We start from the raw sequence: 26,051 nt of genomic DNA on the forward strand, positions 1-26,051 counted from the left end.
AGCCTCTCTGAGCTACTAACACTGCAGGCCTAAAAATCCATCCCGCTGCACGACACCTCTTCCATATTCATCCCTGAGATCCGACGGCACGGCCAAACCTTAAACGTGTGGCACGTTTCTGACAAACAGCTCATCTGAGTGCAGGGCTGCGGGTTTAAAGGTCCCTTCATACGTACATTACCTGAAATGATTTGTGGTTAAAAAAAATAAAAAAAATAATCTGCTCAGAGTGCGCGGCCATGTTGTCATTACAAAAACAGGAGACGCGTCGTAACTTAGTCAACATTTAGAACCATTTATTGGGCGGTTCTGATCAGAGTATAAATCACACTACCAAGTATTATCTTAGGAAATAAAATGTATTTACAACGAAATCTTCACATACATTGGTTTCAAATAAAAACAGACAGTAAATGATATAAATAAGTTCTATGGAAAATAAAACCTGTCTTACAAAAAATATATGCAATTTCTGTATACATTTTCCCACACTGGTGCTAATAACATCTAGACTGTACAGTTTTGGTACTTACAGAATAATTTACAGCCCTGTGTGTGTGTGTGTGTGTCGAACAGTCCAGTCTGAAAACCACTGCTAGAATCGGATTTTGGAGTGTTATAAACGATAAAGTGTTGGTAAGGTGACTCCAGATCAGCGGAGGACTTTACCGTCATGGCCTTAATGTCGTACAGCGCCTAGCAAAAGTATTCGCAAACCTTTTCCACATTGTGTCGTGCTACAACCGCAGATTTTATTGCGTTTTTATTGACCGACCCACACAACGGACGTGGAAACAAAAATGTTTGCTTTCCTAAATGTTAAATGAATCTACATTTTTTGGGAAAAGTGCCGCACGTTCCTAGCCGGCACCCGTTTAACTCCGATACCGCTAAAGTCCAGTGCGGCTCATCGCCTACAGACGTGTGCCCTGATCAACAGGGGCGGTTCTAGACAGGGGCCAACAGGGGCCCATGGCCCTGTAGAAATGGCCCTGGCCCCTGTTATGGCCCCTGTACTAAAAGCATGATGTTAAATAAACTTCTCATAATTATTTGCAATGGCAAAGAAACCATAACTGATTGGTCACTTTGACCAATATTATTTTTTACCTATACAGCTTTACTCTAAAAAGAATTTAAAACTTAAGATGTTTCACATTTAGCTTTAGCCGTATTGAGCAGGGGGCAAAGTTTTCAACTGCTAGGAGTCTGAAACCTGCAGTTCCACAGCCACAAGTGCCTCACTTAATATTATTACACAGTTAAATATTGCCGTTTTATTGTTTTTAAAAAATTTTTTTGTTCTGTGCCCCTGTGAAAAAACACTGGCCCCACCTTGGCCCCCCTGGTAAATTTGGTCTAGAACCGCCCCTGCTGATCAAACCTAAATCTGACTGAAAGTCTGTGACAAGGATTGAAAACCAACTTCAACAGAAGGTCTCCCTCCAATTTGACTTAATTTAAACTCCCTGCTGTCACTAGATTGAAATGTGGCTCTAAAAAGCCCAGAATTAAAAAGGGCGCCAACACAGTTCAGGTGAACTATTTACCAATTAGGTGACTTCTGAAGGCATTTTGTTGCACTGTTTTATTTCAGGGTATCAGACAAAAGGGGAATAAAAACTTAAAAATGTTAAATAGCGTAGACCTTTCCTTCCACTTCACAATTCCCAACTTCTTCTTCCAGTGGGGCTGTCGGGTAAAATTCCTATAAAACACACTGCAGCGTGCGGCTGTAACGTGACTAAACGTGAAAAAGTTACGGGGGGGGTAGCGATACTTCTGCAAGGCACTTTGAAAGACGGTCGTTTTCAGATTGGCTGGAGTACCTAAAGCAGGCGCTTTAAGAGCGAAGCCGAGCGGCGCGGAGTTAAAGCCTTCATACGTCTGCTGACAAACAGGAAGTGAGCTACGCAGCTTACATTCTCCGGCATTGTTAAAAATCCCCCGCAGAGTGCATCCTTGCGTCGCCGAGTTGCAGGAATAACGCGGCCGGGTCTGATTTGTGGAATGGTTTTGCCTTTTAAAAGGATTTTCAAACTTTAAAAAAGATTCTAACAAAGCCCTGGCAGAAGTAGTACAGTAAAAACAGAAGACGTGGAGACATTCATATCAAGAAGTTTTTCTGTGTTTGCGGCGTTTGTGTCCTCAGAGGCTGTTTGATGGAGTCCTGCAGCGCCGCCGCTTTCGCCTGCAGCGAGTCCTTTACTTTTGGTCCTTTAGAGGAAACGACTGTCCGAGCGTCTGACCCAGATTTGGAGGAAGAACCTCGAGAGTCGGTGTGATGCTGAGGTTTGGGCCTGTTGTCTGACAGAGAAAGAGCCAGCGTCTGGTGAGCCTCCATGGGCTTGAAGAGATCGAAGGTGAAGAGCGTCCGTGCTGGTTTGTGTTCAGGCTTCTTCCTGATCTCCTCCTTCTTGCCCTCCTTCTTCGCCTGCAGGTTTGAGTGTTTGTGTGTCTTTCCGTCCTCCCTCCCCAGTTTCGCCTGCGTGCTCGGCGCGCTGATGTCCTTGCCCTCCTTGTGTCCGCTGCGCTCCTTCTTCTTGTGGTTGTGCGAGCAGGAGTCTCGGGCCTCCTCCCTGTCGGGCCGGGGCTGAAGCGCTCCCCTGTCCTTCTCGTGCTCCTTCTCTCTCCTGAAGTGGGCTTGCGTTCTCGAGTCGCACTCCTTGGCCCACTTCTCGTCTCTCGGAGCGGACGGGACGGTCTGGGAGCCTTTTCTCCCCTCCTTTATCCGCTCGTCGTCCTCCTTTCTCTTTATCTGCAGGAGGATCAGACTGCTCCCCTCTCTTCCTCCTTCGGTCTTAACCTTCTCCCTCTCTCTGTCTTTTCCTCTGTCTTTTTTCTCCCTGTCCTTCTCCTTCTTTTCTTTAGTCCTCTCCCTCTCATTTCTACCTTTATCCTTCTCTTTTTTGACCTGCAGAGTGCTGTAAGTGCTCGTCGTCTCCTCTTTAGTCTTGTCTGGAAGAGCTGCCTTTTGCTGCTGCTGCTGCTGCTGCTCTTCCTCCGCGTCGCTCTCCTTCCTGATTTGCTGGGAGGACTTTAAGGGAGCAGCATCCTGCCCGCCATCCTCTTGGCCCTGCGGCCTTTGATGCGTCTCCTTTTTGTCCTCGTTTATCTGTTCCGCTTTCACTTCCGTTAGCGCGGGACTGAACGCCACCTCCTCCCTTTCGTTTTGAACTGAAGGCGGCGGCTGAGGTTCCGCCGGCTCCGTCTCTTCCTGCTCGCCTCGCTCTTCCTCCTTGAAACCGTGCGTCGGTGTTTGCGACGCCGGTTCCTCTTGGCCCTCCTCGTCCTCATCCTCCACCTTCGTCACCATCTTTACCGCAAAGTCACACTTATTCCCCTCTTCCTCCACATCTTCCTCCTGTTTGATTCGATGGAAAGCATCACTTAGTGAGCACTTCTCCTCCTCCTCCTCCTCCCTTTTCTCCTCCTGTTGGTGGTACTGCTTGAGCCGGATGTGCCAGGCCAGACTGCAGACGGCGGAGACCGTCTTGAACTGGTGGACGACTCCTCTGGGGATGAAGTAGATGTCGTCGTGGTACAGTTGGATGCGAGCGTAACGGATTCCCTCCCTCCTCAGCTGGTTCAGCTTAGCGTCGTCGATCCACTGGACGCACTGCGGACGCAGAGACAAGAGGACACGGCGTTCAGCAACGACTCTAAGGCTACGTTCACACTGCAGGCCTTAATGCTCAATTCCGATTTTTTTGTGAAATCGGATTTTTTTGCGTGTCCGTTCACATTTCCAAACATATGCGACTTGTATGTGATCTCCTGTGTGAACTGCATTCATACGCCTGAGTGTCCCGCATGCGCAGTAGAGGACGCGATGACGCCATGCGTAGCAAGCGTGCTCATTGTTTGCGGAAGTAAACATGGATCATAATGCTGAAGCATATCTTGCGTTCTTTACGTTATTCTACAACCGGAGCCAGCACATTACCAACGCAAACTTTTTAAGAAGAGGAGAGGAAAGAGCCAAATTTTAGCGATGTGAGCAGCTTTACTGATACAGACTTCATTCATAATTTTCGAATGAAAAAGGAAACCTTTATGTGCGTCTGAACGGATCTCTTTAGCACTCTCACGTAAAGACACACATCTTCGGCCAAAGCGGTGAGTAAATGCGTTGCCGTGGGGCTGTATGGACTTGCAACAGGTGTTTGTTACCGCACAATAGTCAACCTCTTTGGCATAGCCAGGTCCACCGGTAGTGACTTTTGTCGAGTATCGGTGACGTACAGGTCGGATAAATGCGACCCGGCCGTACAGACACAGGTCGCATTTGAAAAGATCAGATACGTATCGGATTCAGGACCACATATCCAAGTGGCCTGGGTCGCATTTGAAAAAATCCGATCTGTGTCGTTCAGACTGTCATAAAAAGATCAGATACGGGTCGCATATGGGCAAAAAAAAAAAAAATCGGAATTGGGTCACTTCAGGCTGCAGTGTGAACGTAGCCTAAGAGACCCGCAGGATATTTAGATTCTCTAGTCTGTGCGTTCTACAGGGAGGAAAATGGTAACATACTCAACTTTATTGATTAACTCACAAAAACTGGCGTTTAGAAAACTTTGCTTTTATTCCTTCTTTTGTTTTGTTTTTTGTTTTTATGCAACATATCAATAAACCAGAAGGCCTTATAGACATAGCTATGTTAAAACCGAGTGATCCTGATACCGTTTATGTACTGGAATATTTTTTATTTAGCCAAAACATTAACCTTGCAAATTGATGACTAAGTCAATAAACAGTGTTTCAGCATTGTAAGAATCCAGGGCTTTCCAGACTCTAAATTCCAGATTTATCTGCCATTTTCACCCATTATTAAATATAAATAATAATCCATTGAAACCCCAAACTTACTGGAAAAAAAAGGCTGGACACAAGGAAGAAAGAAAGAAAGAAAAGAAAGAAAGAAAGAAAAGAAAGAAAGAAAAAAGAAAGAAAGAAAGGAAGGAAGGAAGGAAAGTTTACAAGAAAGGAAGGCTTAAAGATGGGGAGGAAAAACAAGAAAGCAAATGAAGCACAGAGTAAATAAAGGAAAACAGAAGGACACAAGGGGAATGAAAGACCCGTGACCCAAGAAGAAGCAAGGAAAGAGGGACACAAAGCAGAATTGAAGGAAGGATAGAATAAGAGAAGGAATGAAAGAAGAAAAGACACGAATGAAGCTTGGAATGAAGTAAACATAAAATACCACGATGAGAGAAGGACAGAAGGAAGAAAAGAGGTATAAAAAAATGGAGTGGACACAAGAAGAACAGAAGAAAGGAAGGAAATACAAGAAAGGAGAAGAGGAGAATGATCAGCAAGAAAATGAACAAAGTACAGAAGGAGGAATGTTAAAAAAAAAAAAAAAAAAAGGACTAGAGGTAGAAAATAAGGAAAGACAAGCAATGAAGGAAGGAAAGGTCCAGGAAATTGTCTTTTGCAAGAATTTAGGAAGAAAGGACACAAAGTAGGACAAGAGACAACAAAAAAAAAGAAAAGACCCGAGGAGGAAGGTGAGGAAAGGAGGAAACCACATCCCAATGATGTGATAGGGAATGAAGTTGGTAAATATGAATCATTTTAAATAATATCTTTTCAAAATTTCTTTTATTCCATTTAATTCCAAATTAAATCTAATGTTTTCCCGACTAGTTTTGATCGCTGAACCGCAGCAGATTAAAAGATCTCTCCCTAATTTCATTCATTAAAACGAACACGACTTAATTTCTGCAGACGAGGACAACGATCTGGAGAGTATCTTTCTGTCCCCGACTCCTGGACAACAACCGGTTCCGGTCCAGGACCACCACACCCCGGCGTCTCCATGTTCAGCCACAATTACACCAGTGAGTGTAATCTGATTAATTTGGCTTTAAGGAAGCTTAACGTGCGATTTCATTCACTATTCATTTTGTTACGTAATGAAAACAAAAAGAAACTTGACGTCGCCGCATTTGTTGGCAGCTTCAGCAAATCCTCAGCTGCTGGTTCACTTAGCAGCTCCTTCGCATTGCACACAGTAAGCAGATTTACTCTCCGCATGAAAATCATTAATGGGGCTGTAGAGGAAGAGCAAATGTCCCACCTGAGACAGCGGGGGCTCGTGGAGGTCCAGCTGCAGCCTCATGACCACATCTGGAAAATCTGCGGCGTGGAAACACACCACGTCTTTGGTGATCCGGGCGGGCGTGTCGCTGCTATGAATCAACACAAACAGGTTCTGTTAAACGAGCGGCGGTCCAGTCAGAGAAAAACGCCAGCAGCCAATGAGGGGATGAACCACTGAGCTATATTATACACTGGAGTGCTGACTTTGCCGAAAAACTGAAGTCACTGGCCGCCATCTTGCTACTCCCTACTCTCACAGAATCCCATAGGATTTGCTTGCAACAACAAGCAGTTTTCTGGCTGAGTGAAAACGTTTCATAGGTAATTCTACAGTCAGTGGATGTACTAACACTATCAACTACTAGGAAATTAGGTGCTGAAATATTTTACATGTTATTCATATTAAATACATATATATGTATATATAAGTATGTGTATATGTATATATGTATATATATGTATACACATATGTAAATATATGTTTTTGTATATTGTTATTTATATATTTATAAATGTTAAACATATATATTTAAATGAATAAAATGCAAAATATTTCAGCATGACTTTCTCAGTACTTGATAGTTTTAGAACATAACATAAAACTATATGGCATGTGACATTTTAAAAGTCTTAAGCCCCCCCTGAACATGAGAAAATCCTCGTTATTTGATGCTGCAGCGCACATATTCCCTAGTTACTGGGGGGAAATAGGGAGTACCAATATGGTGGCTGGTGGCTTCAAAGCGACTCGTTCAAACAGACGGTGATTAGCACTCCAGTGTATAATATAGCTCAGTGGGATGAACCTCCCAGCATGCAGTAATAGTAATAATTAGTGTTGCACCGATACTGATACCAGTATTGGATCGGCAAGTACCAACAAATAGGGCAGCGATACCATTTTGGTGTTTGTATGTCACTTGAACGCAGCCTTCTCTCTCCCGACTAGTATTATACATGTTATACAAGTTCATGAAAGTTGCACTATTTTGACATTTGAGAGCCAAAACTCAGGGTTTAAAAGAGATTATTCAATTATTAATGTAATTTCACTGTCTTACTGTTGCACTACTATTATACATGTTATATAAGTTCATTAAAGTTGCACTATTTTGACATTTGAGAGCCAAAAGTTTATTCAACTACTGTCACCCATTCCAGGTAGGCAATAAAAAGTTCTACTACCCTAAGTAGTATGCAGTTCTTCATATATACACACACACACACACACACACATAAATATCAAACAAATGGTATCGGCCAATACTGCACAGCAAGCACTGCAAAATCGGATCTAAAAATAAGTAAAATGTTCTTAAAGTTAGTGTATTTATCCTTGATTTGGGCAGTTAAATAAGATTATCTGCCAATGGAGTGAGTATTTTGACCCCTAAAATAAGATAATTAGACATCCTTCACTTGAAATAAGATGATGGAGATGAATTGTTCCTATTTTAAGTGCACAAATCTTATTCCATTGGCAAATCATCTTATTTACCTGCTCAAATCAAGGATAAATACACTCATTTTAAGAAAATATTACTTATTTCTAGTTTCGTTTTTGCAGTGAGGTATTGGTACCGGGCCAAAAAATGGCATCGGTGCAACACTAGTAATAATAATAATAGTAAAAGTAAAAAAGTCTGTCCACACTTACTCCTCTCCACAGCGGACAGCCTTCAGCACCCCTACAGCGGCCGTGGTTTGCCGCTCGAAGCCCTGACCGATGTGATCTGCATGGGCTCTCGTCCGGTCCTCAAACAGCAGCTCTCTGGGCTCGCTGGCTCTGGGCAGATACTGCAGGTTCTTTATCTCGTTGGTGGACCTGAAACAGGATCAGTTCACAGCTGTCAGGGTTTACTCAGGGCCGGAGGGCTCCTTCTCCTGTGGCACGGGCAGGAAAAGGACACGGCAAAGGTGTCCACACCCCTAGAGGTTTTTCATTGTTTTAACGCTATAATAACCGACCTCTAAATGATCCAAAGGGATTTTTATTACGATAGACAAACACAAAGTACAGCACGCTTATGAAAAGGCAGGAAAATGATGCATTGTTGCCTAAATTGTTCACCACTGAACACTGCAGAAACTTTGCAGTCACAAATAGCAACATCTGCTAATATATAATCCCACTTTTTCAACTCAAATAATTTCTGATGTCTGAACAAATCAATTTATAGACGTACAGAATTTGTATTATAATGATTTCCAGCTTAAATTAGTAGAAACCTGAATGTTGAATGTGTTTACCTTTATGCTGTGGTTCATCTAAGCACACAATTAAAATATAGTTTCATCCAAAATGACCGAATGCAAGCAAACTAGCAGCTTTATACGTCGTACCAGTGTTGTAGAACTAGAGTCATTAGCTAGATTTAGAGACTCGTGACTTGACTTGGACTTGAGCACTGATGACTCGAACTTGGACTCCTACATTCAGATCATTCTTACTCGGAAATTGAGAAAAAGACTCGACTTTTTTTTAGATCATTAGGCTATAATTTTAATATGTCATTACAATATTATTTGGTGTATGATTTTAATATCTAAATTATTAGTGCAATGTGGTGGAGTGTGGATTTTTTTTTTTTAGTTTAAAAACATGTAGGCTATGCTTACTTTAGTGCAGAGCTTGGACTCGACTTGATCAATAAGGACTCGACTTGGACTTGACTCGGATGAGTAGTGGACTTGACTCGTACTCGACTCCGGTTTTTTTTAATGACTTGGACTCGACTCGGACTTGAACACTGGTGACTCGAACCTGGACTCGGACTCGAGGAATAGTGACTTGACTACAACACTGCGTCGTACAAAATCACGCTGCTATGCTGGGGGACAAATTAAGCATTTCAAAGCATAGACAGACCCTAAGATAGCACTAAGATGCTAAACATGATGAGTTACGACACAGACTGTCTGAAATCGTGTAAAACACGAGGGGTGTTAATTCAGAATGGCGCACCTTTTCCTTTTGAAGGGGGATTTGGGCATGTCGGCCATGGGGATCATCTGTTCTCCGGGTCGGACCCACATGATGGGGCCGTCGTCGCTCTCCGTCGGGCTCTGCAGCCGCAGACTGGAGAAGGTCCCCCACGGCAGAGTCCGCTGCACAAACACAGGATGAGACACTTTAGGTTACGCAACGCTGGAACACACACACGCACACACACAGAGGGGGAGCTCAAACAGATGTTGACACGTTTGCAGTCTGTTCTAGTGCGGACATTTAACATCCATGAGAGAGCACCAACCATGAGGAAAGGAGATCCCTCCAGCATGTTGAGGAACTCTGGGAAGTAGTCTCCGACCTCTTCGTCCACGGCCCCGACCAGACTGACCTGCCGCATGGCCCCGGCGCGGTACGTCCCCCGGGAATATGTCCTCTTCACCTGGGAACACAGATCGGCCCCGACGCACTTTTACCACAGACTTGATTTACAGGCATTTTTAAAAGGAGGAGAAGCACTTGCTGTATAAAACACACACACAAAAACATTTCAGATGCCCTTTTCAACGTTTGCTTTTTTACTCAGAAGCACTCAGAAGACCCCGACCCTCTGTGCTTATTAAGAAAAAGGAAATGTCAGGAGGAGAGGCAAATAAAAGCTGAGCTGCTGGCACCCAAAGAGACACAGAATCCTCCAGACGAGTTTGAGTCTAAAACATAAAAAAATAATGATTATCCGGTTCTACAAGAAGGAAGCATTAAAATCTACACGTCTGATCGATACCCGACGGCCGCCATCGTCACCAACGCTCCTCGTCGGCACGGTAACGATGGCGATGATTGTCCCTCAGCTTGGAGGCTGTGCTCATACCTCTGTCACTAAAGGGATGAGAAATCAACCTCCGGTAAAACTCAATAAACGTTTTATAGTTTGGTCAAATATAATTATGCCGGTTTCACATTGTTCAGCATTTTAGAACAAAAAAATAATAATGAATAAAAACAATAATAAATATGTGATACGTATGGATACGTGTGGTCTATGGAGGTAGCTGCACTGTAACTGTGACCATAACTGTAATAAGTAATGTGCAATAACTAATGTGAAATAATCTATTTAATACACTGTACTACAACCCGTGCAATAATCCTGATGTAGTGACTTCTGCTGCTATCAACACCTGAACATATGTCAGTACACATGTATGTAGGCGTATATATATATATATATATATATATATATATATATATATATATATATATATATATATATATATATATATATATATATATATATATATATAGACCACTATGAATCTAAATAAGACATCATATGCCCATTCCTATTTCTTTTTGTATTTTTTGGTATTCTTTTTGATCCATTGTATATATGAAGATTCACTGTATATAACTGAATGCACCTTCCCTACTCTGCACCTTCTTGTATGAGCCGATGTGACGAGTGTATTTCTCCATTGTGAGATCAATAAAGACTATCTTATCTTATCTTAAAAGTGAAACTCATACTTAAATATAATTAAATGTGAATACATTAACATCTTGTATTAATACATATAGAAAACAGGTGTAATTAACTAGTGATTAGAGCTATTTAGAGGCAAAGTTTCAGTATTTATTTAATTCTGTATTCAAAGTTTTCCAGCTAACATTAAATTGGAGCTAAAGTGTTAAGGCGATGAAGCATCGGTGTCAGGGACTAAAAATAACTCCACGTTTGGTCCAACTGGTCGCATGCAGCAACTCGTCCCCGGCCCACCCCTGAACCGCCACGCCGGGTTCTGCAGAGTTCATTTAAACATGAACTCCTGGTTGAGGGCGTTCAGCGCCGAGCTCGTCCAGAACCAGAACAGACAGGACAGATCCAGAGCTGCAGCCCCCAGCTGTGCGTTTTCTCTTTTTCTTTCTATTTTTTTTTTTTTTTTTTTTTGTCGTTTCTATTTCCACTGTAGCTGCATAAATGATCATAAAAGAGGACTGGAAAGTTTCCTCCAAGGAATACAGCCTCTGGGTTTGGAATGCCGCCTTTTTCTACTGATCATGCTTTTTTTCTCATTATCTTGGAAGAGAAAACATCCCGTGGTCGCTCCGACGAGGCTGAAAACACGCTCATGTTCACGCTGGCCTGTTCAGAGCGGGCGTTAGCGAGCAGCCGGGCTCATTTCGGTTCAAGTAAACAGTAAATTACACCCTCCCTGTAACTCATGAGATCGCAGCTCCCTGCTCTGAATGTCCACGTCACAGAGAGGAGGCTGCTGACGGCTCGTGTTTCCGTAACATTTCTGGACCGACGCGATCAGGTTCACAGACTTGCATTTTTAGTAGAGCTATTAATAATCACAACACTGTTATTAAATAGCTCAGCTGATAGGGTATGAGTAAAATAAAAGGACTAAAACGTGGTTGTTTTAGAAAAGAAAAGAAAAGAAAAAAAGCACAAAAATGAATAAAGCCCTGATCCCGATTCCTGACATCTTGTTCCACAACCGAATCCAAGCCACTTCAAGTTAGCGGCAACTTTTTTTTTTTTTGCTATATTTATCTAATCTGAAAGAAAAAAAAGAAAAGAAAAAAAAAACCAAGCTGCTGACTTTCTTAATTCTTGTGGATAATAGGGCTGAACGATTTTAGAAAATAATCTAATTGCGATTTTTTTTCTTAATATTGCGATTTAGTGCAATTTTTTCCCCAGTTTAATTTATCATGTCTTTTTATACATATACAAACAACAAATTAATTTGTTTCCTCGCCGTGCGGATTAGTTGCTAAAAGACCCACAGCATCTAAACTCTAAACTCAGAACGCAATCAGAAATGATTGCGTTCTGCCTACGATATATTTCAACCAAAATTGCAATTTTGACTTTTCTATGCATTAACCACAAGCAACAAAAATGGCCTCTAAATAAAAGATGTTTGTAAACAAGGACTATTTAAAACAAGAACTTTTAATATTTCTATTGATCAGAATATTATTCAAGAGAACAGCTTTTAATTGATCAATCCTTGTTGAACAAAAAATGCAAAGTGCAACCAACAAACAAGTCAATGTATTAAACTGATTGACCTGTACTTAATGCTATGTATGATTATATAAACTCTAAAACAAGTAATAAAATTTTATTATCTCACTGCTGCAACTGTCTTCCCTTCTATGTGGAGGCAAACCCACTTTAAACATTTTACCGACACCTAAAGGACGCGTCTGATTCACTAATTGTTACATAGCCAAAAATTGCTGACCTCTGCGATTTGGAAATTGCGTTTTTTAAAATCGCGATTATATTGAAAATGCGATTAATTGTTGAGCCCTAGTGGATAATTAGGGCAATAAAAACATGTCATTGTTGTTTTTAATCTGTTAAAAAGGGCCTCTTTGCCGTTATATTTCCTGAAGTACAGGGATTAATAAAAATGTAATTCTTCTCATCAGCATCAAGTTTAAAAACGTTAATACTGTGACAACCCTGCCGGAGAGGCAACAAAGGTTTAAAGCCGGAAAAGCTGACAGCAGTCGGCTGTCTACGGTTTCAGCGGCGCTGAAAGTAGGTGAGCCTGTGAATTAACAGCGGAGGGCTCGGTTTCTTATGTGACCCATTTATTCTATGTTTTGATGGCCACAGCGGTACAGTAAGCTGCAAGTGTTACATTACACAGGAAAATAACCCACTTTCTCAACAGTCATGAACGATTTTAATAAAAGCTCAATTTAACCTTTTATCAATCTTTCATCAGATTATTAGTACGCTTCCAGCCAGCCAACATCAGAGCATGATTTGAGTCATTGGTGTTTTACCAGTTTATAAAAAAATATGTAATGTCTTTGACTAAAAGACGTCGAGGCATTGCCTGCAGCTCGAGGGAAGTCATGCCAGACCGCTTGGAGGTTTTATAACGCGTCCCCGGACGGTTTTACGTCCAGACTGCTACGCAAATCCACATAAATGATGAACGTCCCGAGTGATTAAATTAGTGCCGTCGAATCCTAATTGGATGACGAGGGTCACGAGCTTAGAACCAGGTCTGATTCTGACATGTGGGTCGCATAGTTTTGTTTTATTGTTTAGTCATTCTCGGCTGACCGTGAAGATGGCTTAGCTGTGCTATTGGTTATGATTTGATAGTTATTAGAGCGCCACACCTTCCTGCAAATCTTTCTTTTTAATGCCTTCCTTTTCACATTTAAATCATTTGTTGTGGTCTATATAAAGTAGAATTGCAGTGCTGGCCTGAATTCCTCGTTAAAACCTTTTTACCCCCTGTTCTAAGGTGCGTCTGAGAGCAATTTGTTTTGGTGCTGTCTCTTTAAATCTAGACGAACTTCACAAGGCATGAGACTATAGTGAACTGGTAACCTTTTAAATTTAGTTTTTAATATTTAGAATGCCATTTTTGATTTAAATTCCTGACGCCTGTAGGAGCTTAGAAATAAAATGTTAAATCATATTTTTTATTTTTTTTGTGAGCTGATAATATATTAGATGGGAAAGACGATATTGCATCATACTGATCTCAGACTTGTGAATTTAACTTAATGGAAATCGTATCGTAACAAGACTGTGATTATGGCAAATATTGTATTGTCTAGGCCTCGACAATTAATCGCAATTTAAAAAACCCAATTTCCAAATCGAAGAGGTCTGCAATTTTTGGCAATGTAACAACTAATGGATAAGACGAGTCCTTTAGGTGACGGTAATATGTTTATAGTGGGTTTGGTCCACATGGAAGGGAAGAGAGTGACAGCAATGAGATAATCTAATTTTATTATTTGTTTTAGAGTTTATATAATCAATACTTTTTTTTTTTTTAACCAGAAACTTTCAGCAATCTCACCACAGAATTAAGTACTGGTCAAACTGTTAAATACATGGACTTGTTTGTTGGTTGCACTTTATGTTCAACAAGGATTGATGTCCAACTCAACAAGCTACTCTCTTGAATAATAATATTTAGATTAATGAAAAACTGTTCAATTTCTTGTTGTCAATAGTCCTTGTTAACAAATATCTTTATCTACAGAGCATTTTTGTTGCTTGTTGTTAAGGGGGGTCTGAAAAGTCCCTTTTTGAATGACTGCGCATGCTCAGGACCGTCTTACCTGCTCTTCCGCTCCTCAGGGGGTGTCACTACCCGATCCGTACCATCAGCTCATTTGAGCGTGCGCGAATAGAATAACTTCCGGTAGGAAATATTTCTTCCGGTAGAAAAAAGTTTTTCTTACTTTTTTATTCTTTTATATTTTTTCGAGGCAGGGGTTTCTTTTTGTAAATCTTTGTATTTGCGGCAATATTGCATATTCTAAAAATTAAACAACAGAAATACATAAAAAAAATACATTGTTTTTTGCTTTTTTTAATAGCAAAAATGTTTCCCAGTTGTGGTTAGGGAAATAAAAATATATGAACCATTTATCAAAGTACATAAATGTATTTTAATAAGGTATGCCTTCACTTTGTGTGTGTTCTTTGTTCTATTCCCTGTTCGTTTTTGTAAAAAAAACAAAAAAACAAAACAATGCGGCTACTATAATGACAGGTCTTCTCTAGTTTATTATGTGTACACCAGAGGGCGCTAAAATCTCAGTCGATAGTAATAATAATAAAATTCAATAATAACGAAATTCAGCGTATAATTAAGAATGAAATATTTTTTTCCAGTCCTGTTTGAACAAGCAATAAAACTAACAGAGTGCATTCAGATAATACAGATAAAGGTTACGCAATGATATCTTCCCGGACTTCTGAGCATAACCGATGATGACTTCAAGCAATACAATGGAGAGAATGTAAAACGTATCAATTTCTTTCAGAAAAGTCTTCAATATTTTATTTATGATATAGTTTAGCATTATTTAATAATTTAAGTGTAGAAATAAGTATTTTTAGTACCGTAATTACATTATTTTTTTGGCGACCCGGAAGTCATTCTGTTCGCGCTTGCGCAAATGAGCTGATGGTACGGATCGGGTAGTGACAGGGAGATCTGGAGAAAAAAAAATAAATCTCCCAAATCCACTCAGGTCTTATTTCTTTTTACTGAGGTCTTCTTCTTCTTCTAAACTTGTACGTGTTTTGCTTCTTGCAACTCTCAGCAATGTTAAAAGTATACGGTGAGAGCAGCAGCGGAGCTACAATGAACAGCTAACACGTATTTAAAGGTATATAGCCACATTGTATACTTATTAAAAAAAGATCAAAAACAGTTTGATCATTATAAAATAAAGTTATTTACACCAAGCCTCCACCCTGATAATGTTTTGATGGTCCTTTTTGTAAATAAAAATAGCCCCAGCACCGGGCGCGATGACCAGATATGGACAGACGTGGCTCCATCTACTGGCAGTATCACAAAACTATCATAATGCTGGGTTTGCTTAATTAATAAAACGGTATTAAATAACGCTGGACTGAGCCTGACCCTGTGAAATACCTCGCAGTAAAGCGGTAGCTCGGTGTGATAGAAGGCCAACTGTTATTAATTAAATACAACGCTCTACAGCAACTTTAAGAGCCCCGTATCAGAACATTTACTCACATCATTCAACTCTGCGTTCAGATCTGAGCAATCAGCACATTTAGCATCCGTTTCAGTGAACACCAACGGTCATACTGTGTTCCCAGCGGCATTCCAGTCTTTTCCTACTTGGAATACTTTTTTTTTTTTTTTTACTTTTTTTCCCCCCACTGGATCTTTGACCATTCTACAATGTTTCACTGGGTGATGCTAATAGCCGTTAGCTGCTTCTTGTTTTATCCCCGGCTGCGCATGCGCGGTGTTGTACTTCCATTAATATAGTAAGCATGAAAGGCTGAATTTACTAACAAATTGATCAATAAAGCGTAAAACGGCAAAATAACTAATACAGCAGCAGGACGTGATGATCTTTCATAAAAACTTTGTATCCAACCAGAGTGAGCTATTGACGTATAAACAAATAAAGTAAAATAACGTAGCTATGCACCTTTAAGATCTTAAAAGATTGATCTCACGATATGTCCCACTTCAAATGAACATACCAGGCTAGAAACAATCACTGCATAATTGTGCGTAAATAAGTAATTTACTTTTGCAATTCAATAAAATGTTACTATATAAAAACACAGGGTTAGAAATTTAAAAGCAACACAGACTCATTGGAGGTGGGAACCTATTGCACACGATGTGATCAGAGCTTTGCAATAAAACCGGCAGTAAAAGAGGGGAGAGGAGCTCTGCTGACCGTCCTCTGGCGTCTCCGCAGCCGTCTGATTGGCTGGAGGCCGTGGAGTCACGGCACTGCGGCGCCAAAAATAATAAAATAAAGTAGTGGGTCCACAGGCAGTTTAAGCTTTACCCAATACTGCAGCAATAACAACATCCCAAACCAGTTTATCAAACATTAATGAGTATTAATTACTATTATTATTATTATTAATACTCTGTACCCATCTGATAATCCTTCGGGCAATGGGGTGAGCCCAAACCAGGGTTGTTGCTAGGCACACACACACACACTCTCCTGTCCTGCTAGATTCCTACCAAAATTACTACTCAAGATATTAATGAGTGTAAGTGCATATTTATTTTAACAAACATGATCATTTTTCACACGGCAGCAAAGGAACATAAGCAACCACATATCCCTCATCGTGGCCATGGACTGGAGTGTTTTGTTTGGCTGAGAAGTGTCTCACAGCCACAACACGGCTGAAGTACTCCTGTCTCTCCTTGATTTCTACCTCAGGTGCTGAATGCTGTTCAGCCACGCCACCGTGAACAGCACAGACGCCGACGCCGTGCCTTTATACTCTCTTTATGGGCAGGTGTTCTCCCATGCTCTCTGAAGACATCCAGAGCTTTTTCCCCCCCCTGTTAGATAAACCAGTGCTCACAAAGGAGTCATGTTTCACGTGGTTACCAAACATCCTACATGAGAAACAAAAAGCTGCGTCTTTAGTTACAGAATAGTCTAACCACAGAAAGCTTTCAAACCATTTTGAACTAAATGAACGCTTTTTTTTTTACCCCAAAGCTGTGCTGGGGAATGCCCCCCCCCCCCCTAAGTCCCTAATGTCCCCTTCTTGTTTGTGGACGCTGGCTGTCGCTCTCTCCTCTTGACTTTCATGTTTCTCTGGTAACTTCTCCGTCTTCCTGGTGCGCAGCATTGTAACACTCCTGACCTTCACCTGTCTCTCCTCCTCCTCCTCCCTCTCCTACTCCAGCACCTTGATCCTCATCCTCTAAAGCAAAAAAAAAAAACACTCACCACACATTTATACTTATGTAGACGATTCCTACATCAATATAAATCATACGTCTCTTAACGTAATAGAGCAGCCGTCAATAATAGACGTGCTAATAATAACGTTGCTGACTTAACTGGCTGATTCGTCACCAGACCTTACCTCTCTCTCTCTCTCTCTCTCTCTATCTCATCTCTTCTTACCGTCTCTGCTTCGTGTGTGAGGACTTCCCTGATATCCATCTACAGAAGTCATGCAACAATGTTCTGTTAGTATAAGGTCACTCGGTTTCACTTAAAGGGAAAGCTGTGTGTGTAGATTGCCTGCGGCTCAGGCATACAGAAGATGCGCGTGAGCTGTATCCTCTGTTTGGAGCTGACAACAACACACCTGCTACACGTTTTAGTAGAAAAATCCTTCGTCTCCCGTCGGAATTATCCGAACTGAAGCACGCTAAATATTTATTGTAGCATCTACACTGGGTCACAGCTCATTTATGCCGGGCCACGTGTCCCAGTGAACGGGGCTGAGCGGTCGTGTATCAGTTTACGCTGTGAGTCCGTCGCGATTAGGGCTGAACGATTTTGGAAAATAATCTAATTGTGATTTTTTTCCCTTAATATTGCGATTTAATGCGATTTTTTCCCCCCAGTTTAATTTATCATGTCTTTTTAAACATGTACAAACAATAAATCAGTTTGTTTCCTCGCCATGTGGATTAGTTGCTAAAAGACCCACAGCATCTAAACTCAGAGCAGAAATGATCGCGTTCTGCCTTCGATATATTTGAACCAAAATTGCAATTTTGACTTTTCTCTGCATTAACCACAAGCAACATAAATGGCCTCTAAATAAAGATGTTTGTAAACAAGGACTATTTAAAACAAGAACTTTTAATATTTCTATTAATCAGAATATTGTTCAAGAGAACAGCTTTTAGTTGATTTGGACATCAATCCTTGTTGAACATAAAGTGCAACCAACAAGTCTACTGATTGACCTGTACCTAATGCTGTGTATGATTATATAAACTCTAAAACAAGTAATAAAATTAGATTATCTCACTGCTGCAACTGTCTTCCCTTCCATGTGGAGGCAAACCCACTTTAAATATTTTACCAACACCTAATGGACGTGTCTAATTCCCTAATTGTTGCATAGCCAAAAATTGCAGACCTCTGCGATTTGGAAATTGCGTTTTTTTAAATCGCGATTATATTGAAAATGCGATTAATTGTTCAGCCCTAGTCGCGATCTGAGGGTCTAGGAGTAAACATCGGCGAGAAATAAACAACTGTAACCGGCTGACGACGTCTTCCGTGTTTGCTGACATAGTTTCACTTTCACTGTCTAGTTCAAGCAGAAAATATGACCAAGCGAAAGCAAGAACTGAACAGTGTTTCATCTAAGCAACACAAACGCATGAGATTATTGTCTCCGTGTCATCAACGTGCTTTAGGAAGGTATTCACGCTGCAAAACAGAGCTATAATACAAACCAGGGTGGTGATGGACGCTGAATGACAGACCCGGCCGGTGTTAAACAACAGTTAAGGTGTTACGAAAAGATTCCTGCCCTGAGGCCAACGCTGAAGCAAAGCACACTGTCTAAATGCTTTCTAAAATATCCCGCAGGTGATGAAGGAGGTAAGCCTGCTCCTGTCTGAAAAGTAGGGCTGAACAATTAATCGCATTTTCAATATAATCGCGATTTAAAAAAAAAACATTTTCCAATTAGCAGAGTCTGCAATTTTTGGCTATGTAACAATTAGGGAATTAGACACGTCCATTAGGTGTTGGTAAAATGTTTAAAGTGGGTTTGCCTCCACATGGAAGGGAAGACAGTTGCAGCAGTGAGAAAATCTAATTGTATTACTTGTTTTAGAGTTTATATAATCATACATAGCATTAAGTACAAGTCAATCGGTTTAATACACAGACTTGTTTGTTGATTGCACTCTATGTCCAACAAGGATTGATGTCCAAATCAACTAAAAGCTGTTCTCTTGAACAATATTCTGATTAATAGAAACATTAAAAGTTCTTGTTTTGAATAGTCCTTGTTTACAAACATCTTTATGTAGACGCCATTTTTATTGCTTGTGGTTAATGTAGAGAAAAGTCAAAATCGCAATTTTGGTTGAAATATATTCTAGGCGGAATGCAATAATTTCTGCTCTGAGTTTAGATGCTGCGGGTCTTTTAGCAACTAATCCGCACGGCGAGGAAACAAAATGATTTGTTGTTTGTATATGTATAAAAAGACATGGTAAATTAAACTGGAAAAATAAATCCCAATATTAAGAAAAAAAAATCACAATTAGATTATTTTCCAAAATCGTTCAGCCCTGCTGAAAAGACAAAAAAAAAACAAACAAACACCTGAACACGTCTGGCCTTCGCCGAGGCCACTTCCACCACTTCCACGTCTGAAGCCCCAAAATAGACCCCCGGATTGCACGTTATTAGAAAAGGCTGGACTAATTTTGGTTCTGGAAACGCTCTGTTTATAAGTCCTTCCCACTTTCATATTGAGAAAAGAACAGAAGCGGCTGTAAATAAAGCAGCCACGCGCGTTTTCGTCGTTACGCGGACGGCTGGAAAGCTCCGAGAATTAAAGACCCCCTGCCTCTGCAGAGCACCTCTCTATTAAGCCAAGCAGCGCAGTCCATAACTACTGCGTGTGTTCATAAGTCTCCCAGCAGAAGCTCACACACGATATGCGGGGCGCCTGAAAGCAAACGCAGCCATGAATTAATTCAGTCACTTAACTCGAGAGGCTTTTAGCGCCGCTGCTTCGCTATGTTGCTAATCTGCAAAACTGTGCATCTGCAGTCCGCAGCGGCAAGCAAAAAAAAAAAAAAAAAAAATCAGACCAGGAAAAGACAAATGGGTAAATCGGCAAATCTCATGAAGCTGTACATTGATTGCGTCTAAAGCAGGGCCCGAAAACATGACGTTGCGATATTATTCCTAAATGTTATGCCCGGCGCTTAATCCATCACAGTCTGCCTGCATCAGCCGACATGATCCAAACGCTGTGCACATGTTTGGAGAGTCTTGAAGTAATTTAGCTCGGGGTAAAGAGAGCGTGGCATAAATGTGTTAAATCTTCCCCCCTGAACGGAATCCGTTTCTTTTAACTTCTTGAAGGAAAGTGGAAATTGGGCTTAAAACACGAGCATGTGACAAGAGCGCAGCTTCCATTTTTAATAGGCGAGCACCATTTTTTTTTTTTCCCACCCTGCGGGGAGAGCCGCGCGCAAGGTAGGCACACTGCGGGCTGCACGAGATTAGAAAAATCATGTGCCAGGGATGACGGAAAGAGGCGCAACAAATAAACTTTTTTTTTTTTTTTTTTTTGGTCAGACCTCGCTTTTCTCGTCGGCCATTAAAATGCTCAAAACGCTCTCCGTGGCCTTTAGCATCTCGGTCATTCTCAGGAATCTGAGCTGAAATGTCATCCAGCGGGCTACAGATATAACTGGTGGTGTTGTTGTTGACAAGACCACCCACCCTAGTCAGGACCAGGAAGGTAAGACCAAAGCACCGGGAGACCGTTTGCCAGAACGTTGCTATAATCAGATTATTATAGTAAATGTTTAAAGTAAATCTACCTGCTTTGTCAGACTGTCGGTATGGTGCAGAGGAGCGACAACCAACCTGTCCCAGGACCCACTGCACCAGCTAGGGGTCTGCACTGCAAAAACGGAACTAAAAATAACTCAATTTTTCTTGAAATGAGTGTATTTATCCTTGATTTGAGCAGGGAAATAAGATGATTTTAGCACGTAAAATAGGAACAACTCATCTCCATCATCTTATTTCACGTGCAGGATATCTAATTGTCTTATTTTAGGGGTCAAAATACTCATTCTATTGGCAGATAATCTTATTTACTTGCTCAAATCAAGGACAAATGCACTAATTTCAAGGAATTTTTTTGCTTATTTTTATTTGTGTTTTTGCAGTGTGAGGGATTTCATCCTGATACCTAGTGACAGTCAGGGTGCCATCGTTTATCCTGTACAGGTCTGTGCCTCCATCCATCCATCTCCACACCAACACTGACCCAACACCGAACCCATCATGCCAACTCTGGTGTTGTCTGACAAACGTCGAGCTCCTTGGTGTTGGGTAGTGAACACAGGGCCTAGAGGACGTCAGGCCCTCAGGTCACCGTCATGGAGTCTGTCTCTAATGGTTTGGTCAGAGACATTCACACCAGTGGCCTGCTGGAGGTCTCTTTGTAGAGCTCTGGCAGAACTCATCCTGTTCCTCTTTGCACAAAGGAGCAGATAACAGTCCTGCTGATGGGTTAAGGACCTAAGACAGTGCTGTCCGGCTCTACTAGAGTAACTGTCTGTGTCCTGGAATCTCCTCCATGCTCTTGATACTGTGCTGAGAGACACAGCAAACCAGGAAATGGCGCATGTCGACGTATTATCCTGGTGAACCAGGTATCGCCTCATGCTGCCAGTAGTGACACTGACCCTGGTCTAATGCAAAACTAATGAAAAGCAGTCGAAGAAACGAGGAAAAAAATGTCTGTGGTCTCCAGCTACAGAACCATTCCTGTTTAGGGTCGTCTCATTGTTACCACTTTAGTGTCCCTGATGTTAATTTAATTAACACCAAAACAGCCGACACAGATTAACGCACCCTCTCTGCTGCTGAACCGACCAGATTAATAATCCAGAACTTTATTTAACTGATTTGACACCAGATTAAAAAGTGCTGCTTTAATGTTTTTGAGCATTGTATTTATTTCCAATGGCTTGAAGGAATTTTAACGGATAATAGATTTACAGTGATTCAGAGAGACAGCTCTTTTGGTCAACTTTAGGGGAAAAATCATCTTAATTTAACACTACCATCAGATTTAGGTTTAAAGTTTTCAACACGTTTCTTCTGAATGGAAATAATCGTCCTTTTGGAGCGGCCCAGTCCTGATAAGAGATAGAGATGGGAGCTAAAGATTAGGGTGATGGCAAGGAGGCCTTCCAACCCCACAGACCTGGAGTTCATTACCAAAGATAAATCCTCAGAATCCCAGCAGAAAAGGTTTGATTGCTTTAGCGCCAATAAAGATTTTTGCGTTGATTATTAAGAAGGCCGTAAACGACTTAACACACGCAACACTGAAAAGAAATCCAGGAGCAGATAAGACCTGATAGACAGATCAGGACTTTACAACTCCAGACGTCGGAGACCCGCCAAAGAATCTCTCTCTCTTAGTGCATCTCTGACTCCAGGCTTTCTTAGTCAGGAGGTTGCTGGTTCAAATTTCATTACTGCTCATTTACTTTGTCAGCGGTTAGTGACACGATAATCTCCGACCTGATCCTGGCGAACGCTTTCCCCTCCACCGAAGAGATAAACGTCTTCAACTTTTTTTGTTTTTACCACCCCTGCTGACTCTTAAAGAATGCACCCGTTAAATCGCTGCTGCAAGTCGGCAACAACCAAAGCAATCCACCAAACAACCAATCAGACAACGCACCCCAACCATAACCACCAATCATAGCAGAGCATCTCTCTCCCACTTCAACCGTGACTGAAGCATGACATGTTTTTACATTTTAATGCTAAATGTACGTGAGATTTACTCAAAATAAGTCAATTTGGCTTCCTTTGACAACTTAAGGACATGCTGAGAGTTTTTTTTAATGATAAGGGTGAAACAAGTGACATAGAATCAAGAATAAACTCAAGATTTCTGATGACAAACTTAATGAAATGCCTATTTTACACTTCGACAACAAACTATTGCATATTTGCCCTGCATTTCACTGACACAGGAAGTTAAATAATGCATTGCCTCCATTTACCGCTGCAGCATTAGATCACCAGCTTAGTCTGAGCCACAAATTGGCTTGATTACAACCGCTACAGCTTATACGCAGCTGCTACTGCGGCAACGACTCAATATTACTTCATCTCCCCCAACACTATGCAGATGCTCTGTCTGCGCTGATGAAGACTCATTCAACATGGCGTGCTGGGTGCTTGAAAGTGAAAGTGAAAATGGGGGCTTTTTCTACTTTGAGATTTCTTTGAGGCATCCAACCTCTCGCCGGCAGTCGTGTAGCACTGAAATTTCATTCCCAGACGGTTGGTTGACCGATAAACACACACAATGGCAAAACTGACATACCCTCGTCAAGATGTAGCAGAACACCGACTTCCATACCTCGGTACCTGGCCCATTTAGGACATGACTGCACAAAATGTGACGCTGACACCTCAATCAGCTGACAGGAGCCGATGTTCTACAAAACCCTGATAAGCGGATGGTTTCTACTCTAATTTGCAGCTTTGTGGAACGAGCAAAAGAGCTGAAACAACAAAATCAGCCCATTATAAAACAAAACAAATGAAGCTGGAAAATGAAAGAAAACCCCACGCCAACACGTGCACCGTCTTACCCGCCCGTCTTTTCTAAGCAGCAGCTCGCCTGAAAGAGCATCTGTGACTGAAACGAGGTTTTCAAACCACACGTTTAAAATCACGCCCTGAAAACGGCCGCGCTAGAGAGAAGATTAGAGATGCTGCAGCGGAAGGAGCTTCCCAGTCTGGACACAAACTGCGGGATGTGACCTCAGAGCATCAAAAACAGCACCGGTCCTCACCTGAGAGTGAAAATTAGCCATGGTGGTCGTCTCGATGTCCTTCTTCCCGAGCACTTCCATCTTCACCGTGGCGTTGGGGAAGTTGTACGAGAAGTAGTCCAGGAAGTCGGGGAGGTAGGAGGCCGCGCCGTGGATGATTCCCATCACGAAGCGCGCGGCCTGCGCCCCGTCCTCGCTGAACGACAGGCTCACAAACTCCTCGGCGAAGCGCTCCATCTCCGCCGGGGACAGGCAGGCGAGCTCCTCGGTGTAGGCGTGCGCCACGGAGGCGCCTCCGTTGGCCTGCTGCTCGACGTGGATCAGGCGGCCGAACTCCAGGCCGGGGAGGCCCGTCGGCGAGGCGCAGCCGTGGCTGAACCGCTCCCTGACCGCGGAGGGGAGGGCAGCAGCAGAGGGATCCTGGAAGTGCTGCGGTGCCGTAGTGCCGCGGACCAGACCGCTGCTGTCCCCGTTGATCCGGCCCAGGAACTCCGGCAGAGCCAGAGACACGCCGGTGCACAAGGTCTGGCAGGAGCGGTGGTGCATTTTGGGCCGGCCGTGCCTCTCCTTCGTCCACTCGCCGTCTTTGTGCTTCTTTTTCTTCTTCTTCTTGAGCTTCTTCAGCAGCAGCTCTTCCTCCGAACCAAGGGCGAGTATCTCTTTGGACTCTGCAATCAAAACAAAACAAGAACTGTTAACACCAACAACAACAAAAAAAAAATGGCACAACATTGCGCATCAGGATCTGTCTGTGAGAAGATAAAACACATTAGATGTTGTGTATAATGTTGATTTTGCATAAGATACACCAGTAAACCAAACTCAGTGTAATTGGGTTTAATTGCTTACTATAACTGAACAGTTTACACACCATTACGCATTACGCGCGTGACGGTAAAGTTATTCTAAAGCGTGAACTCCTACCTTTCTGGGGGGACGTCGCCTCTCCGTTCTCCCTCACCATGTCATGCACAGGTGGCAGCTTGTGCGCTTTCCACTCCTTGTTCTTCTTCTCCTTCTTCTGTCCGTCCTTCTCCTTTGCGCCGTGATCTGAGGAGGAGAACGGGTGACTTTTTTTTTTTTTTTTTTTTAGACAACGCCGCATCCGCAAAGCTGTGACCAAACGGTTCAAGGAGAAACATTTCCACGTGTGCGCACACACACACACACACACGCACACACCGTCTGGGCCTGGTGGACAACAAGAAGGGCCCCCCCTCCCCTCCCCGGAGTGCGGCAAAATGTGTCAAATAAGTCAATAATAAACACGTATTGTGGGAGAATGCGCGGCCGATGGGTTAGTGTTTGACTGCGGAGCGGCAAGGCGCGGGGAGCAGGCCGTGCCGTGCCGTGCCGTGGCGTCCTACCTCTCTGCAGCGTTTTCACGTCGCCGTTCTCCGTCTTTGTATGGCAGCTAGCGGGGCTCACTCTCTCCACGGCGGCGGCGGCGGCGGCGGCGGAGCTCCGCGGGGCTTCGCCGCTCCTCTCCTTCTCCCTGCGTCGCTTCTCCTTCGCCTTTTTCACTTTGGGAGGCGACGCGAGGAAGTTGCTGATTTTGAAGATCTTCCGCACGGGGGTGGTCGGCATCGCGGAGGCGGCGGAGTGGCTCGCCTTGGCCGGGCCGAAACTCCATTTCGCTGGGCTCCCACAACTCTGCTTCCCGTTGTGTTTTTCCCCTGCGCACGCCTCTCCGTTCAGCTTCCTGTGCTTCAGGCCCTTCTCCTCCACCCTGACCTTCTTCGGCGTGGGTGGGAAAATGTCGCTGGAGGACTGCGGGCGGCTCTCGGGCGGTCGCTTGGCCAGCAGGGGTTTGGGGGAATTTGTTTTGCTGTTCGCAGCGAAATGCATGGAGTCCACGGACTCGGCCATCTTGGAAGTTTCTATTTTTTACGGTCAGACGTAACTGGTGCGTGAGAGACAGGCCGAGGGCGGGACTTGGTCTGTTACGTATGACGCACAAACAAGAGGAACGATGGGTGGAGTCTCGCTGGGTGAGGGGGAGGGGAGTGGGGGCTGTTTACAGCCTGCAGGACAGGACCTGTATGGCAGGTTGTTATAGCACATAATCTAACCCCACAGATCTCTTCAAAGCAGAAATCCTCTAGTTGTTTTTGTTTGAGGTGAGCACAGCTGGCTGGCGC

At 42.7% G+C, this 26,051-nt stretch overlaps 1 protein-coding gene across 1 annotated transcript; it reads right to left on the reverse strand.

Annotated features, from left to right (window-relative positions):
* Nucleotides 1–2,107: 2,107 nt before the first annotated feature.
* Nucleotides 2,108–25,832, reverse strand: LOC105938186 (lysine-specific demethylase RSBN1L). Its single transcript, XM_036145054.1, has 8 exons — nucleotides 25,278–25,832; nucleotides 24,835–24,960; nucleotides 23,932–24,578; nucleotides 9,363–9,500; nucleotides 9,074–9,216; nucleotides 7,766–7,933; nucleotides 6,086–6,197; nucleotides 2,108–3,619 (listed from the first exon to the last, which is right to left on the reverse strand). The coding sequence occupies exons 1-8, from the start codon at nucleotides 25,777–25,779 to the stop codon at nucleotides 2,108–2,110; spliced, it is 3,348 nt and encodes a 1,115-aa protein (XP_036000947.1). The 5' UTR covers nucleotides 25,780–25,832.
* Nucleotides 25,833–26,051: the final 219 nt, after the last annotated feature.

Source organism: Fundulus heteroclitus, chromosome 2 (genome assembly GCF_011125445.2).
Source record: "Fundulus heteroclitus isolate FHET01 chromosome 2, MU-UCD_Fhet_4.1, whole genome shotgun sequence".
Classification (NCBI taxonomy): Eukaryota; Metazoa; Chordata; class Actinopteri; order Cyprinodontiformes; family Fundulidae; genus Fundulus; species Fundulus heteroclitus.